Consider the following 15170-nt stretch of genomic DNA (forward strand, 5'->3'; position numbering starts at 1 on the left):
GCATATAGGGGGCACTAGCCAGCTAGTTGCTGAGTTTGGGTAACAGGAATACATTGGTAAATGTCCTCCTGTGACCCAATAGAGAACTATAGCAAAAAAAGGATTGGCCATAGTTCTCTTTTAATCACTTTTATTCCTGTGGCAGCTTTCTGTGTTGCCCCCAAGCTGACCTTAGGTTTGTGCCTTGTTTGTCTAAATGCAGCCTTGACAGTACTTACTGGTAGCTTTCACTTGAGAGAAGGGTTCTCCATCTGGGATCATATTTGAAGGTAAGCCCTGATCGATTCTTAAAAAACTCCTGGTTTTGTCTGTATTAAAATGAAAGAGATAAATAAAATAAGTGCCGGCTACAATTATGGGTTCAATCGTAGACTCTCTATGATGTTGCTATGATTAAGCCCATATGGGCGAAACGCACCAAAGGGCAGTGCCTAGGTGGGGACTGCAACGTGAACTTCAGATTTGTCTTGCTGAATAAAGTTACTTGTGAGTGACATTACTGGCAGTGTGTACTGCTTGTGTGGATCGTGTATAGCCAGAACTCGGTATACCCATGGCCATTGCTATACAGAGGACTGAGAATTTTGGAGCAGTGCAATCCTTTGTCTTTTACCTTGATGGTATAGTGTCAATTCAGAGTCCAAGAGGTGCCTATATAGTAATAATGACCACATGTCCCCTTTAAGGGAGATCCCACCATCATACCAATGATGCAACTATACCATAATATTAAATTCATATAATTAGGTGGCTATATAGCTTTACTTATCTTCTGAATCACCCCAGGACCTCAAGACCAGTCCAAAGTAAGATTATACAGATTTATGGATTAATGGTCAACAAATCAGACAACCCAAGAGTAAAGAAAGAGACAAAAAGCAGTGTATATGGGTATGGAGGGTACATATGGATTCTCTCCCCAGTATCTCCAATAAAGGATGCAGAGCACTTTGGTTTTGAAGGGTAATATTTGAAAGCACCTAAAAAATCCTGGCCTACGTACTATTAAAGGTGAGTGTTCTGGCATCCTAGACTTTTGGAGAATTTCCTCCTTGCGTTGGTAGCTGACTAACCATCAGGTGACATCTCATGGAGGGTCTCCATCTGGTCTGCGAGGTCTCAGGGCTTTGTGGACTTTTTCAAATGCTATGGGTGGTTCTGGGGGTCGGTCCAGGTGGCTGTTGAAGATTGGTTGCAGACCTGTGGGGATACTTTCTGGCTTTTCTGATACAGTAGGACCTCTGAATTGCAAATGTTTGTCCATTACCAAGGTCTTCCATGTGCCTTTGCATGTGGACCCCGTGCTGGTCATTTTACCTCAACAAATAGTAAGTTGTACTGCACAGAACATCTATGTTATTACCTTCTGGATTCAAAACATATGTTTTCTCGTCAACTACTGGAACACCTTCTCTCTGTTAGGAAAGGGAAATGAATAACAAATATTACAATGGGATAAACTCTAACGGAATGGCATTTAGATTGTTATAGCACTGTGTGTATCATTAACAATTGCCCTATTTTCAATAAAATCCTTGTTTTCAATTTTTTTTCATCCTTTGCTGCATCTCAGTGCTGCTGATCTCCTGCAGCCCATTTCATGTACTTCTTTACATTTGATATTCACTTCATGTGCCGGTCTACATGCTCTCCAGTTATGGCTTCATGGCATACACTATATTGCCAAAAGTGTTGGGACTCCGGCCTTTACACGCACATGAACTTTTATGGCATCCCAGTCTTACTCCGTAGGGTTCAATATTAAGTTGGCTCCGCCCTTTGCCTCTATAACAGCTTCAACTCTTCTGGGAAGACGACCACAAGGTTTAGGAGTGTGTCTATGGGAATGTTTGACCATTTGTGAGGTCAGGTACTGATGTTGGACGAGAAGGCCGGGCTCGCAATCTCCTCTCTAATTCATCCCAAAGGTGTTCTATGGGGTTGAGGTCAGGACTCTGTGCAGGCCAGTCAAGTTCCTCCACCCCAAACTCCCCCATCCATGTCTTTATGGACCTTGCTTTGTGCACTGGTGCACAGTCATGTTGGAACAGGAAGGGGCCATCCTCAAACAAGCCTTTGTAATTTACCTTGGTCTGGCTGCTTGTAGTCTGTATAGGAAGCCCATGTGACAAAGCAGGAGAAGAACTGGGAGACAGGGGCAGGGAGTGGTCACCTTATAACAAGAAGCGCCTGAACAATGACCTTCATGGGAGGATCACCAGGTATTATTTTAATGAAAGCAGCAGAATTACAATGACTTTTGGACAGTACGAGTTCAAATCTATGCTCCTGCTATGTGTTGTCCAAAAAGATTTCATGGCCTTTTTAGACCTTTCACACACTTTGAAGGAACTCATGCCCGCAGCGACCTACTAACTGGACAAGATCCTTGTTCGGTGGAGGAGGAATGAGGAGAAGACTTCCTCTGGGGAGGTAAATCAGGACTGTGAAACAGTTATCAAAGCCTGCAATACTACTGGGCACCACTGGAAGGAGACTCACCCAGAGTTAGCTGGCAGGACACACGCGGAAAGATACAAATCTTTGGTACAATCTGGTGTCCTCTAAGGGCTGTGGAGTCGCCAAGTGATTCTCCCACACGTCTGAGATACTTTTGAGAGCTTCCTCAAGCTGTTCTATGAGCTAGAATCACTGCGTGATCACTTTTCTCGCTGGTCACACAACATACATTACATTTTAGGGTTGCTTGCCACCACCTGCAGTTTGTCAGCTGGTTGGTCTACTAAAGAAACCATACACACAGATTCCTTCCTGGCAGATACCATAGCTTCCATACACCAACACTAATCTGCATGCAATCAGATTGGTCAGCCTGTACAATGTCAACCCAACTGCTGAAATTACAGAGGCCTTGAGGGTGCAGCCACATAATGCAATTTCATTCAGTTTAACAACAAACTTACAAGCAAGCATACAGGTACTGGTAATATAAACAATCTCTCTGAGAGTATGACAATCCTGCTTCTCACCTCGATATGAAGCACTTTTTTCACACCATCAGATACGCCAACCGGGCCCCGGGCCATGATAGTAATGGTCGGATTTTCCTTTCCGATGGGAACCACAGAGAATGGGATGGAGAGAGCTGACTTTTTGGCCACAGTTACAATCTTCCCTTTGGTCCCTCCATCAGATGTGCTGGGCGTACACACTCCTTCTGTTGTGTCCATGAACACTCTCACCTGTTCCAGGAGAGAAGAGCAAAGAAGCCGAAGGATTTCAATCTTGTGTACCTTTCATAACAACCCATGTTTGTTCTTCATAGGTACTATTATTACATAGGTACATTATTACTGCATAGGTATTATTGTGAATGTGGAACACAATTTGCGTTATTACTTTATATTGTATATTACGCTTGTTAATCCTACAAAAACTCCCCCAAGGGAAGTACACACACCAGGAATCATAAATACCAACCTAATACAAACATCACTTTATTACAGAATGACTTCTCATTAAACATTACAAAATTAAAAACAGGTAAAACCTGATTAATATTATAGCTGTAAAAAATAAGTCAAGGCAACTGGACTTGCTGTATTTATCTTTTTCTTTTTCCTTTAGATAAAGGTATGATTACTATTGATAGGTCTTTGGTGCCCATCATTCTTTCCCCTGTTTTTTGTATAAGTTTTTTATTAACATTGTACCCAGGTTTACTCGAATGATAACAGGCCCTGAAATTCTTGTAGGGTAGTGAAAGAGAGAGCAACCATTACAGACATATGGAAGATGTTTTGTGAGGTTGTTTTAAAAAATGGGGGGCGGCGCAAGAGGAAGCGCTGCCTGCTGTCAGGATGGCAGAGCGGTGAGGGGGAGAGAAGCCGTGCCCGCAGCTGTCAGGATGGCCGAAAACTACTAATTGTAGTTTGACATTTATTGTTTACCTTCTGTTGTTTTATTTGATAAGGATACTTATATTGTGCCGACAAGTTTAATACCTTTGAATAAAAGTTTTATTTTTATCATACTTTTTAATATGTTTTTTTGCGGCTTAACAAAATAGGAGTCTTTAAATGGTTCGGATATTGGGAAAAATGGGTGTGGTTACGGGGGGTGGCCACTAAAGGGTGTGGTCACTTAGGGGTGTGGTCACTGAGGGGCGCTGTAAAGCTTTCTCGCACAGGGCGCCTAAAGGCCTAAGGCCGGCCCTGCGGATTAGGGCTCCAGTTAACTGCTCCCCTTCCCTCCCAAACAAACCACTAAACATGAGCAGATATTTCACTGCTTGCTTTCCGTATGCGATCTGTACAAGCCACATTTTTCAGGCAATTTCTACCACTTCTAAACTACCTCATGCAAAAACACCTGCACAAATCAGGGCAACAATGAAACAACTGAAACTGTTGCTGGTAGGATCTTTTAAACCATATGAACATCTGCATGAGGCTGGCTGAAAGTGGTTGAAACTGTCTAAACATTGTGTGTGTGTGGTCAGTATTAATGAAAGGTTTGCACCGGTACTCCACTCACCCTCAGGTCGTGGTTTTCAAAGTTATACAGTACGGGTCTCAGCTCAATCTGTTCAAATCTCTTCACCGTCAATGGAACTCTCAAGTGAATGTGGAACGGCTTGAAAACTTTCACCTTCACCGGGTCAGCCACACAAAACCCTGAAAACCGAGAGATAATCCGGGTAATACCAATGAAGAGTTTCAATGGAGAAGAGGAGACTCATGTATGTACGGCAGATATTTAATAAAAACATAACCAAAGGTATATCAATACTCAACCTGACATTGGCCATGTGATCTCCACTGGGGGACTTTTACCATTTTTAAAGATATTGAAGGGAATTATCAAAACTGGAGCAGACAAAATCTGGAGCAGCTGTGCACGGCAACCAATCAGCTTCTCTCTTTCATTTTCAAATCTTAACCTAACAAGCTGATTGGTTGCCATGCACAGCTGCTCCAGATTTTGTCTGCTCCAGTTTTGATAAATTCCCCCCATTGTGTCCACAGGCCAGAATGAATCAACGAAGTAAGATTTTTTTCTCACCTTTTCCTGTAGACATTCCGACTGCTTGGATCTCCCATGTGGTGATAGAATCTGGGACTGGGACAGTTTCACTAGAAAAAATTAAGTCAAAAAATGTTTTTTTCTCTCAGTATTTACTTTCTGCAGTTGATAATCTTACAGACTGGATCATTGGCATACTAGACTAATAACTGGACCACATACTGACCATTTGATACCAAGGAGAGTTTTTAACACTGTGATACCAATGACAGTCTGTATATTCTTCATTGTCTAGCAGTATCTGACTGTACATTGTTCATTGCAGTGTTATATTGTCCATCAATTATGCTAAATATGTATGCCATATGGCAGTTTTGGGCTATGTGTGAGCACCATAAGCCATTAAGAAGCCTAAAGGAGAACTATGGGGTCAGGGGTTTTCCCCATAGTTCTCCTAAGGGTCACGGGAGAAAACAAACTAGCGTTTCCCCGTGACCGACAGCTCAGTATACTGCGAGCTACAGCTCGAGTGACAGTCACGGCTCTCTGCGGGGATAGATCGAGAAGTGAGCGAACGCCGGTATGTGTTCCCTCACTTCCTGATCTATTGAGTTTTGACATTAGGTAGGATACAAAATACAGTAATCATTACTGAAGTGCACACAATAGAGAAACATGAAGACAGTGGTTATTGTCAAATGGCTCAAAGTTATGATCATATTGTCGCCAGGTTCCTCAAGACGGGTGTATATCCAAGGGGAAGAGGACCACCCGGATAAGGGAATCCGGAGAGTAGTAGTCCAGGGGGCAAGGAGGTAAAGAAAGAGAAAGGGGGAGAAGAGATGGAGGGAAGAGGGAGGCACTGGGTTTGTCCGGAATGGGCCCTTTTGACGTGGGACCTAGAAGACTGAGAGGCTATCTGGGGCTAGGGACTGCATGTGGTGTTTTAATAGGACCTTTAGACATATTTATTAGTACGTTTTGTGACACCACACACCCTTGCTTGTCTATTGCTATTTAAAATTGTATAATATATATAATACATTTAGAATATATAATATACATTTTAATGATAACATATTTATATTCCTTGCTTGCTTATTTATATGTCTATTTACATGCTTGATACACAATTAGGGATGCACCGATAACGAGTGTTTGGGTGAGTACTCGTACTCGCCCAAATGCTCCGATACCTAGCACGAGTACTTCCTGTATCAGGAAGCCGGGCAGCGCATCATTACACGCTGCCCGATTTCCTGATTGGCCCGGAAACGGCTCAATGCTCTCTCGTCACTTGTGATGAGAGAGCATGGAGCCGATTTCCAGGCCAATCAGGAAGCCAGGTAGCGTGTAATGACGCACTGCCTGGCTTCCCGATTGGTCAGGAAGCTAGCAAATCCGGAAGCCGGGCGCTGTGTAATGACGCAGCGCCAGCATTCTGATTGGCCGGAAAGGCAGCGTCATGCTCCCTCGTCATCTCATGAATCATAATATTAAGAAACTGACCTTAAATCATTCGTTTGTATTGCTTTAGAAAAAATGTGACCTGTCCCTTTAAGAAAAAGTATCGGTAATTGGTATCGGTGAGTACTTGATCAAAAGTATCGGTATCCGTACTCGGTCGTAAAAAAGTGGTATCGGTGCATCCCTATACACAATAGAATGATACACCAGTTGGGTGGGATTTGGAATGTTCTTTAAATGTAAAAATGTACCGCTTTCACGAGAACAGGAATAGAGGGGAAATGTTGCCATGAGGACACCTGCTTTGCATTTCCTTGGCTTTGGAGAGATTTTCTCTATTGGCTCCATAGTACCTGCAGCTACAGAGATCAGTTAGGGCTTGTTTTCAAGCTCATTTACTACACGGTAAAATTCTTGAATGTCCATGGCCTGGCCACAGGTTCACTTTAAGGAATTTTTATAAGCGCCAGTTGGATTTTCTATTGAGAGATTGCTGAATGAGTCAGCTGTTGTTGGGAAAAAATAAACCCCGCTTTGCTTTTTTCTTCAGTTGGTCATCTCCAAAACCTTCACAGATTTGTTTAGGAAAGCCAATAATTTTTCGTGTTCTGTGTAATAAAAATGGTGATACTTACGTGTACTTTTGGTTCACTGTGACCGTTTTCCATAACCAGCTTTCCGGGAAGTTTGAGCGAACTTGAACCTCACTTTCATCTGTGAAATCCTTTTCATCTTTATCATCTCCCTGCGCTGTTGAAAAACACAATTTTCAGAAAATATAAACCTAAAAGAATGATGGCGAGCAAAATGTCAAATACCAAGCGCAGGGGTGTGCTGCTATGTATGGTGTATGGTTAATACATCGTCAGTCTTTGAGGGGAAGGTGCGTTCGGTTAAAAGTAAGAGCAGCGGGTGGGGGGGAAGTGGAGGCAGATTGGTGGGGGTAATTCCTTTTTCCCAAATTTGCCTGGGTACCTGGAATTAGCCTTTAATACTATTTTAAGTTCCCGTGGTCCTTCCTAATATGTTTTATTTCTCAGACCCTTACCATTTTTGTTGCCGGTCTCTGGACTCATTCTGTCTCATCACTGTCTTTTTTGTAAGTGAGGTCACAAGAACTGGACACAGTAATTAAAGATATACAGTAAATGGGGAATCAGGGCACCCTTCCTCCTGCTGGAGATCCCTCTAGTGATAACTAATGTAGCCCTGTTGTGGTATCAGCTCCTTTAAGAGAAAAGATATTGCAGCTGTAGGTGGAGCCAGAGAGCACAGTCTTGTGGGGATCCTGGGCACAGCTGAGGAGGAATTATAAATTGCAATGTGTACCTGAACTACATTTCCCAGGGTGCTACAGGAGAGAGGGGAAGTGAACTCTTAGTGCCAAAGGTTGCTGGCCTCAGTCTGGTGTGAGGGGACAGAGAAGGCAGACTGCTGTTTCTAGTGTGGTGCAGCCAGCGTGTGGAGAGACTGTGCCCACTTGTCACAGGTGCAGTCCTGAAGTGGCATCTGCTACACAGAGTAAAGCGCTGCTTGTTCCTGCCTGGAAGGCGATCATCTGAGGCTGCGGGTGAGGTGCCATCCTGCTGAGAGGACATTGCGGGCAGCGACTCGGCCCGCACGGACGGCAAATCTGACGACCGGAACCCCTGATGACATCAAACTTCAGCTCCTATATACTGTTCTTCACCACAGAAGATAATTGCTGACATCCCTGCCGGCTACAGACGGACATCTACCTCCGTGTATGGGTGAGAGTCCTCCGGCCTGTTGTCATTAACAATATACACAGATTTTCTACCATTTGTATTGGGCCCCAACGTTGGCTAGCTGAAGAAACTACCACTGGCAAGTGGAAGAAACTACCACTGGCCAGTGGGTTAGGTACCCGAGTACATTGGGACTAAGTTTGTATATAGTTTGACTACTGTTCAGCAAATTTACAGTTGGAATCACTGCATTGGCAGTTTATTACGGTTGTGCTTATGTCTCATGTATAGGGCTGCAGCTAACGATTATTTTTTTATAATTGATTAGTTAGCTGATTATTAACTTCGATTAATCGGATAAAATTTAAAAATATTAATATTGCACAGGAACGGAGGGCATTTCAGTACCCTGTGTTCCAGTACTGGCGATCACACTGCGGACGGGAGGTGCATTTGGGATGCAGCAAAATTTGTCAGACCGAAACTTAAAATGACGTTTCCCACCTTTTATTTATATACATACAATTATTAAAAAGATATGTATATATCTTTTTAATAATTGTATGTATTATATTAGACATTTTAATTAGGTTCATGGTTTTTAAATAATGTGAGCTGTAAAAATAAGCCAATATAATAAACAAAACAACCTTTTATTAAACCACTTCCAGGCCACAATAGTCTATAGACGGCGGGCCGTTAAAGTGGTTAAAACAAGAACACGGCTGCTGCAGCAGCCGTGTTCTTGGTACTGCTTTTAACAGCAGGCGATGGATGTTAATGTACAAGCAATCCGGCGTCTGTACAGGTGCCGGGGATCGTTTGTACCATGCGGCGGCGGCCCCCCCCGCCTCTAGTGATAACTAAAGATCTGTATAGGAGACGCAAGACCTCCTTTATCCTGCTAGTGATCCCTCTAGTGATGTGACTCCGAATTCTATTAAGCCCTTAGCCCAAAGTTAGAGCTACATTTGCACCCCAAAACACACAAAAAACTAGAAGAACCAGCCCAAATACTCAAAAGCTGCCTGAAGAACTTTTCAGCCAAAACTAGCATTAGAAGAGACAGAAACATCATCTTTATAAAACCTAGCAAAAATATAGAAAACAAAGAAAAGAAGTTCCAAAACCAAAAAAAGAAAGCAACGACCAGCGCCAAAAAGAACCCTCCTGTGGCCCAAACGACTTCTTGGAATCCAGCACGGCTGCCCCGTTACATATAAGGGATCCTGAACACTGCATAGAAACATAAGAAAACATGGGGCGTCTGACCTGGTGCAATAATCCTTTTTAATGGTAAATTCAAGTACAATAAGATATACTCAAAAGGGAGCAAAATATAAACATCAAATGGACTGGTAGTCCTCAATAAATATACTGCTGTGGAGATGAATGAAAATGATCCAGGAGCTCTGCTATGCCGCAGAGTCACGCTACCTCATGCTAACTGCGCTTCCGGGGACACTCTCCCTTCTTCAAAGAAAAGAAACAGCCTGTAGATCTATTAGTCATATGACTGCTCAGTACAACTTTTGGCTCACCCTTTTATGTGCTCTTTTATTTCCAGCTCTATGCCTGACGCATGCCTGACTTTTTGATCCCAAAGGATCCTCCACACTATCATACATGCGTTAAGATGCATTGGGTTTCCTTGGCTATTAGATGAAAAAACTGAATTGAATTGACTTGAATGGCCAAATACAGGTCATTGTATCGAAAATGCAGATTTACACATTAAAACAAGGAACCCTAAAATAAAAACAAAATTCACCTGCCATTTTTGCACCATCAGCAGAGCAGCACAGTGGCTAAGTGGTTAGAACTTCCATCTTGCAGCAGTGAGGTCCCTGGTTGAAATCCATCACGGTGTTTGCATGTGCTTGTATGGGTTTCTTCCTACACTTCAAAGACATGCTGGTAGAGTAATTGGCTCCTCTCTAGTAAGTGGCCCTAGTATGTGCATGTATGCCTGTGAGATAGGGGCCGTGGACTGTAAGCTCCTTGGGGCAGGGACTGATGTGAATGTACAGTATGTGTAGAGCGCTGTGTAAATTGGCAGTGCCATATAAATGCCTGTAATAAATAAAATGAAATCAACAGTTCTTACTCCTCCCGAAGTTAGTATTCCTCCTCTTCTCGAGGGTGATCCTCTTGCGCAGATCCTCGGCATATTGGCAGCAGTCTAGGAAGGCTTTTCTGCAGTCCTCACTTTTGACACGCTTGGCTCTGATGTCACAATTTCTCTCCATGTGAGTAGGAGGGAGCACAATGCCGTTGTTGCAACATTTTTTCAGCTCTAGAGAATAGTTGTCGGCTGCAGAGATGAAAGAAAAGAAAAATGATTTGTTGTATCATGCTGATCCCATGGATCCCATCTGTGTTTCTGGGTCACGCACAGTGGCAGAGCTAAGGAACAAAGGGCCCTGGTGCAAGATTTTTTTTTTGGCCCCCCCCCCATAAACCCACAAACACAGCGCTCTCCTTTCGCAGCGCTCGGCCGGCTGTCACTTTCTCTCCTCCCCGCTGGGACACAGAGCAGCGCCCAGCGGGGAGAAAAGAAAGCAGGGATGTGCCGCTGTTTCGGCAGAAAGATTGCACTTTCGGCATTATGCCAAAAGTGCCATTTCCGGCCAATATGTTTTGGCGGCCGATATATCGGTGCATCCCTAATATTTACAGCAATGCAGAATGACACATGATATAGAGGACTACACATCCCAGCAATACTTTATATAACAATAGCATTTCTGTATAAAGTACTGCTGAGATTTGTAGTCCTCAGCAGGCGATTGCTTGTAAGTCATACAGCAATCGCCTGCTGATAAAAGCGGTACCAAGAGCGCGGCTGCCGAAGCAGCCGTGTTCTTGTTTTAACCACTTCTGCAGGCCACTGTCTATAGACGTACTGCGACCCAGAAGTGGTTAAAGTGACATTAAAGTCAGTTTTTTTTATCCCTCCTCCCAATGTTAATGTCAGCACTCACCTTAACGGGAGTGTCGGATGAACGGATGATCCGACACTCCCGGCGGAGAGACCAGGGGCCCGCCGGGCGCTGGATACTGATCCGGCGGCCGGCATCTTGCTTGGGCCCCCCCAGAGCCTGAGGCCCCGGGCGCCGGCACCGCCTGCACCGGCGGTAGTTCCGCCACTGGTCACGCACATGAAACACATGAGCAGACCAGAAGTTCTGACTTTACTCCATGTTTCCTGATCTACCACATGTTGCACGTCTGTGACTCAAAATACTAAAGCCAGAGACAGCCAGGGCCAGGCCAACAAACACAACCTATATACTTCTTTCAGTGCAGGTTCTTAAAGTGAACTTATGTTCCCCCTAGCTATCCTACACTGCAGACAGTTATGCTCAAGAGGCTCCTACAGGTGCCTACATGATTTTTTTTAAAGTGTTGGTTCACCTTTTCAGAACCCTTCCCTTCCCCCAGTCTCCACTGCACTTATCTGCATTGATGGCCATGGCCTACCGCACACACCAGCCCATATGACAGCCTCGGCATTCAAAAACTTCATTACACTGCCCCAGAGGCTGTATGGCAACATAATGCTTGCAGTGGGGAGTGGTCATTGGTCAGTGGTGTGTCAGAAGAAAGAATAGACTTTCTAGACTTTCTGTGGTCAGTGTGGTCACATGGCCATGCTGACCAATGACTACTCCACATTGCAAGCATTTTTGTTGCCATACAGCCTCCGGGGCTGAATAGTGAAGTTTTGTGCCAGGATTATTATATGGGCTGGTGTAGGAGAAAGGATATAGTCATCATTGCAGATAAGTGCAGCAGGTAAGGAGAAAGTGTGTGTGTATGTGTGTGGGGGGGGCGGGTTTGACCCAAAACCCTTTAAATTTGCCCTTTACGTTTTAACCCTTCTTCTCTCTACTACAATACTCCCAATGTAGAGGTTTTCCATCATTTCCTGAGCTGACAGGAAGTGGAAAGAAATCTTTACAATGGGGACATAGACAACCTGACCGAGGCCATAACCGTTGCCTTCTCTATCCAAAACAAAATACAATGTTTTGGCTGGAGTTAATACATCTCCTTCACCGCGTTCAGTATCTCTTTACCTTTCTGTCTGGTGAGTGCTGTGAAGTCTATCGATCTTTTCTTCCTCTGAGAAACCTTGCAGCCTAATTCTTAAAAATAAAAGACATAAATAAGTCACTTTTAGTAATAACTATGTCAATACCATCATGAGATCCAGATCTGGTGAAATGGGAAGCTGAAGTTATATGCAGCTCTCAACTTTGGGAAATATATATGGTTCAGCTCCACCCATTCTTCCTCCGAAGCCTGTCTATTGGTCCTTAGATATGATTAAAGGAAAAGTCACGATTTGCATATACGTAACGTCAGCTGATTATAACACTGGATTTATAAATTACATTGACTTGGAAGGTAACCTCGGATTGTGTATGTTTTTCTTTCACTAAATTTTTCTTAGTTTTCAAACATGTGTACACCAATGCAGGTGACAAGGCTAGTGAGCTGACGCAGCAGCCGCTGTAGTCAAAAGGAGAGCATTCGGCGGGCTGGGGGATGCCTCACCCAGCACAGAAGGCACGGCACGTCACTGCTACACTCTCCGACTAAGGTGTGGGAAAGGGGGAAAACAGTATTGAGAGGAAACGCGAGATGAGAAAGCGTTAAGAGTTAGAAAGGGAAGAAGAGAGAAAAGTAGCAATAAAAGGTTTAGAGGCTCAGCGAGAGAGACAAGTAAAAGAGAAGACATCAAGGGAGGGGACTCCCCAAACGACAATCATTCAATATGGAAAAGACAGCAAAGCTGCGTCACAATAATGTGGGCCAGTATACGTTATCCAAGGTCTCCGAATTGTCTAAAACTTATCATGGGAATCCGCTAAAATTGCTGATCATTTTTCGTTAATCATAGTGTTTGTAATTCAATTCTTCAGTTCCGAGAAATTAAGGACCAAAGACTTCCAGAACCTAGAAATGGTTTGTATAGTAGTAATGAAAATATAGGTAATTAAAATCTGCTGATGTTTTGTTACCTTTGGAAAGGGTTTGTGCAATAAGGTTTCCCATGGGTTTTGAGGTGGGCTGTGCGGGTTCTATGGAATGTACGGGGTTTCAAGTGGGCTCTGCAGGGTGTCAGGTGGGCTGTGCAGGGTCTGTGGTATGTGCGGGGTCCTAAGGGGGCTGTGCGGGGTATCTGGGCTGTGTGGGGTCTCAGCTTGGCTCTGCAAAGTCTCAGGTGGGCTCTACAGGGTGTCAATAACAATAGTGGTGCCACCATCCTAGTTTTGCAGTGTTGCAGGTGTGTGAATCCCAAAACTGGCTCAACAGAAAACCAAACATTTTTGGCGGGTAAAGTTTCAGGGTCCATTCACACCAAAGCTTTCCACTGTGATGCGTTATGCCACGCATAACAGTTCTTGCATTATGGCAGCCCATTCACAATCAATGGCTTCAGTCAACAGCTAAATGCACCATTCAAATACATACTTTGAGGGCCCGTTTGCACTTGTGTGTTGTGGTTGATGCACCTTGCCACTATGCATGACAACATACCTGCCCTATGTGTGGTGCGTTGCGGCAACGCGCATTAAGGCATATGTTTTAGCACGCGTTGCCACAACACGAGTGTGAATGGGCCCTCAATGTATGAAGCAGAAGCAGCTTCTCCAGTAACTAGGACTAAGGCCCAGTTTGGGGTGCTGGAACATGTAAGCCTATTGCTTCTCCAGTAAATTCTCACCACTCAAGTCACTGTAGCCGAATGAAGAGACAAAGGCCACGCCGGCGTCCATGAAGACTGATTTGGAATCCTTCCCTCCTCCAGGGCTGCAGCCCAGGTCATAGTCGTTCATGGCCTTGAATACCTTACGGGTAAGAGAAGAATGAGAAATAGTATTTATCATAGGACTTAAAACCAAACATGTAGACCATTCCTTCTATTCTGTAGAAGGCCAAGGTGACTTGGACTAGCCCTTCCCCAACCCACTTGTACTTACTGTCATAGCGCTCCCCCACTGCTCTGTTCCTGTCTGTCCCAGGATGCCGTCCCGGGGCCTTAGCGGCTAATAAATAATGAGGCCCCTAGACGCTGTGGAAGTCCTCCTTCAATAAGCCAACTATAGATTTTGCACCCCCCCCAAGTATGTCATGGTTCTTAACTTTATCCTTATTTTGGGTAATGTCGCCAACTTCAGGTGGTGGACAGTATTATCATATGATTTAAAGTAGTATTAAGTAGTATCCAGATCAATCAAATATACATTGCCAGGCAAAGTATTTACAGTATTTAAATTTTTTCACAAACACTTACACTCATCATGTTTCTTAACAGCTTCAACTCTCACAGCTTGGCTTCCCTGAACTTCCCTGTACAAGATCACAAAGGACAGAGCATAGTCTCCAGCAGATATCCATCTACTAGTTTGGAAGAAGGAGGAGAGGGGAATGGATTGCCTTGCTGTGCCTGTGTGTTTGTGGAGGCACACACAGCTTGCTAGCACACACAAGCAATGGCTCCATAGGACCCTGCAAGGGAAAGAAGCCCCCCTAAAATAGGATATCAGGGCCAGTGCTCAGAGGGTCACCTGAACTTTTAAACATCAGGGAGCAGCATCCATTGTAAGTGAGTCAATCAGCATTTGAAAAAGCCTTCTTTTTTCACATGCGAGTGTTTAGTGTCATTACCATTAGTTATGTTTTATTGGGGATTGTTTTATAGGGAAGTGTTGGCGGCCATTTAAAATCCGTGTATAGTCTTTTCAATGGTTTATTACATTTCCCTATCGGAAAAGTTTTCCCAAAATCTGCGGTAGGGACAGGAGGTTTTCACTTAAACAGCAGCATTCCGAAGAATAAGTGTGAAGGGTGAGAGCACCATAAAAATATAGATAGTCCAGTATAAATGTATCAATCTTGTTGGAAAATCAGTAACAGCCAACATGTTTCGAAGGGCTCACAACTCCCCGTTTATCAGGGTTCAGTACTCCTCGGCTCGCGCCTGACTCCAAAACT

The 15170-nt window shown here is 44.0% G+C and overlaps 1 protein-coding gene across 1 annotated transcript in view; it reads right to left on the reverse strand.

The window, feature by feature from the left end:
• Positions 1–15170, reverse strand: part of LOC108786515 (complement C4-like) — a 65489-nt gene that overhangs the window by 27696 nt on the left and 22623 nt on the right. The window contains exons 15-23 of the mRNA XM_018555833.1: positions 13900–14023; positions 12245–12313; positions 10270–10476; positions 7112–7203; positions 5026–5128; positions 4498–4637; positions 2991–3203; positions 1364–1415; positions 219–308 (exon numbers count right to left, since the gene is read on the reverse strand). Coding sequence (XP_018411335.1) covers positions 219–308; positions 1364–1415; positions 2991–3203; positions 4498–4637; positions 5026–5128; positions 7112–7203; positions 10270–10476; positions 12245–12313; positions 13900–14023 — 1090 coding nt within the window. The remainder of the gene's footprint in view (positions 1–218; positions 309–1363; positions 1416–2990; positions 3204–4497; positions 4638–5025; positions 5129–7111; positions 7204–10269; positions 10477–12244; positions 12314–13899; positions 14024–15170) is intronic.

The sequence above is a fragment of the Nanorana parkeri genome, unplaced genomic scaffold (assembly GCF_000935625.1).
Source record: "Nanorana parkeri isolate BGI_ZX_2015 unplaced genomic scaffold, ASM93562v1 scaffold215, whole genome shotgun sequence".
Taxonomy (NCBI): Eukaryota; Metazoa; Chordata; class Amphibia; order Anura; family Dicroglossidae; genus Nanorana; species Nanorana parkeri.